The 2,605-nt window shown below is 45.9% G+C and overlaps 1 protein-coding gene across 1 annotated transcript; it reads right to left on the reverse strand.

Moving 5' to 3' along the window:
- Positions 1-258: 258 nt before the first annotated feature.
- On the reverse strand, positions 259-2,105 carry LOC102003238 (C-C motif chemokine 2-like). The gene is made up of 3 exons (XM_005402836.2): positions 1,962-2,105; positions 1,066-1,177; positions 259-693 (listed from the first exon to the last, which is right to left on the reverse strand). Exons 1-3 carry the CDS (start codon positions 2,035-2,037, stop codon positions 519-521), a joined length of 363 nt encoding a protein of 120 aa, XP_005402893.1. The 5' UTR covers positions 2,038-2,105; the 3' UTR covers positions 259-518.
- Positions 2,106-2,605: the final 500 nt, after the last annotated feature.

Here is a 2,605-nt window from a genome sequence, read left to right on the forward strand (position 1 = left end):
CCCTATCTCTCAAGGACTATCTCTCAATAAAATTTTCTGACTCTTAACCTCCACTGTCTCTTGGAATTCATTCTTTGATTTCAGGGGACTTAAACTGGGGACACCTCATATCTAAAAGATGGGGAGTTGTATTTCTCCTGTATCATTCCTAATCTCAACTTTGTGATTTCTTCAAGCAAACATCAGAGTCAGATTTTGTACAAAAATATACATTTTTATTCAATAGTTATATAATATTTATTTTCACAATAATATTTTTAGAAGTGTTTTGAAATTTAACACAAATATTTTTTTGCATTCAAGATCTGTGCAAAGACCTTAATGATATCCTAGGTGTAAAAGTGGGCTTCACAGAGAGGAAACGATGCTCCCAACTCTGAAAATGCTGCAGCTTGTGAAAGATAAAATTAAAACATCAATAACTTAAATAAGATTAATATCTTTAAGACATAATATTTAGCATCAGTAAAGTTCATACTAACATTAAAAGTTATTGAGGAAATACAGTAGTAGACTAATTAGCTAAGGTTCTTGGGGTCTGGGGTTGTGAGGCTGATGTTCAAAGGCACTGAAGTTTTCAGGGCAGTTGAATTCTGTTTCTGCTGGGTTTTCTGGTCCAGTCTGGCAATGTAGTCCTCGACCCAGCTCTGTTTGGGGTCAGCACAGATCTCCCTGTTCATCACAGTCTTGAAGCTGTGGGAGAGAGAAGACAGAGTTAAACCTCTGCAATCTGAGTGCAGGGCCACAGCCTACTCTGCTCCAATGGGCTGCCATGGGAGGTGAAGGAGGAGGCAGGTGGAAGGAGAGACTATGGAGAAGCTGCTCCATTAGGTTTCCCAACTGAAGCCATCCTGACTTCAGGGTGAGGAGATGGGGAGGGCATGAATGTAAACCCAAACGGAGAATGATATTGGGAGTCAACTTTTGTTCTTTGCCTCAGTTTTCCCATGGGGAATCCCTGGGCATTGGGTTTGAGGATGTGACTCTGACTCCAAGTTTGTGGGGATGATCTCTTTGCCCCCCAAGGAAGAACTCTGGATGGGAGGGCTGGGGTGCCCCACTCACATCACAGCTTCTTGGGGACACCTGCTACTGGTGATTCTTTCATAGCTCATCACTCTCTTCAGTGGGATCTTTCTGTTAAATATATAGCAGCAGACTGGGGCGTTAACTCCACCTGGAAAATAAATCACAAAGGAAAAGGGTTTTAGGATGGTTCGATGTTTCTGATCTCAGAACAGAAAAGACTCATGAGAAGAAAGTGAAGAGACAGCATGGGTAGAGGTAGAACCTGTGAAACCATAGTACTTCATCAAAGCTAGAAGATCTCTGATGCACTGATTCATTTTGCCATTCTATAAAATGTGCATGCAATGCTGGCAATAAACAGGGGATAGGGGAGCTGTTAAAACTAGGTAATTCAGGGGAACGTTATTAGAAGAGCCTACTAATTCAAATTACTAGGGCCAAAGGTCAGCCAGGAATCCTTGCTGTGGGCCTCCTTTTCAACTCCAAAAATCCATGCCTCGTCTGGAGTGTCCCTGATACCTAATGCATCTGCTGAGCCATTGGCTCTGGAAGCTGGGCTCAGTGAGGCACAGACTAGAGTCTGGGTCTCCTCCATCCTCCCCGTATCTGGAAATACCCTGCTACCAGATGCCTCTCTCTTTGGTCACCCTGGCCCCCAAGCACTGCTGAAAGCTGCCGCAACAGTAGCTTCTTGATGCTGTGTTTCCACAGCTGGAACCCTCCAAGCAGCTGGATTTGGAGTCCACAGCTGGAATTGCAGCTCTTTGCCCAGGGGTGGCAGTGTGAGCAGGCTCTCTCCTGGTCCTCAGGTGAGCTGCCTCATGTTGGAAGAGCAGCTGCTAAGGTGAGATGAGTGCACCCATGTGCTGTGCTGGCCCGTGGGGACCCAGAGCTGGGTAATGCACTGCAGGGGGAAGGAGGCAGGACCTTACCTGGCTGAGCCAGCAGGAGGGTGCTGAAGGTGGCTGCTGTGAGCAGCAGGCCCAGAATGACCGAGGAGACCTGCATGGTGGAGGGTGGGAGCACCAGCTTCAGTGTGAGAGTCGGAGGTTTCTGAGCTGGTCTCAGCTTCTCTGCTCTTCTGGTGGCTCTGTCTCTGCCTTTTATTGAAATATACGAGGGTGGAGTCAGGCAAGAGGGCTTGGTTTATGGCAGTATCACGATGAATGAATGACACAGAGGAATCTTGAATCTGCTGAGCAAGTGCAGTATTCTGCAAGGTTTCCAGGAAGTAGAAGAGGGAGGCTGTGGGACAGAACTTGCTACTTTTTAACCCAGTGCTGTGGCCAAGTAGACAGGTGCCCTTCAAGGGGAAGTGGGAGGCCATTTATCCAGTGTCTCCCCACAGACATGAACACACTGGTTATTCCTAAGGATTCTGCTTTCTCTTAAATACAAGGAAATCAGATTAAAAACTCAGCAAGAGGCTTTATTTCCATAGCTATAATTGTCCTTCAAGAGCACCAAACTCTCCTTCTTATAGGTAAAACTGGAAGGACTTGTGACAAAGAAATATCAGAGATATACATAACCTCATTCTGTAGAGAGGTGTAGGAGCCAGCTGGTTACCATCACT

The sequence above is a fragment of the Chinchilla lanigera genome, unplaced genomic scaffold, assembly GCF_000276665.1.
Source record: "Chinchilla lanigera isolate Chin_1 unplaced genomic scaffold, ChiLan1.0 scaffold00080, whole genome shotgun sequence".
NCBI classification, from domain to species: domain Eukaryota; kingdom Metazoa; phylum Chordata; class Mammalia; order Rodentia; family Chinchillidae; genus Chinchilla; species Chinchilla lanigera.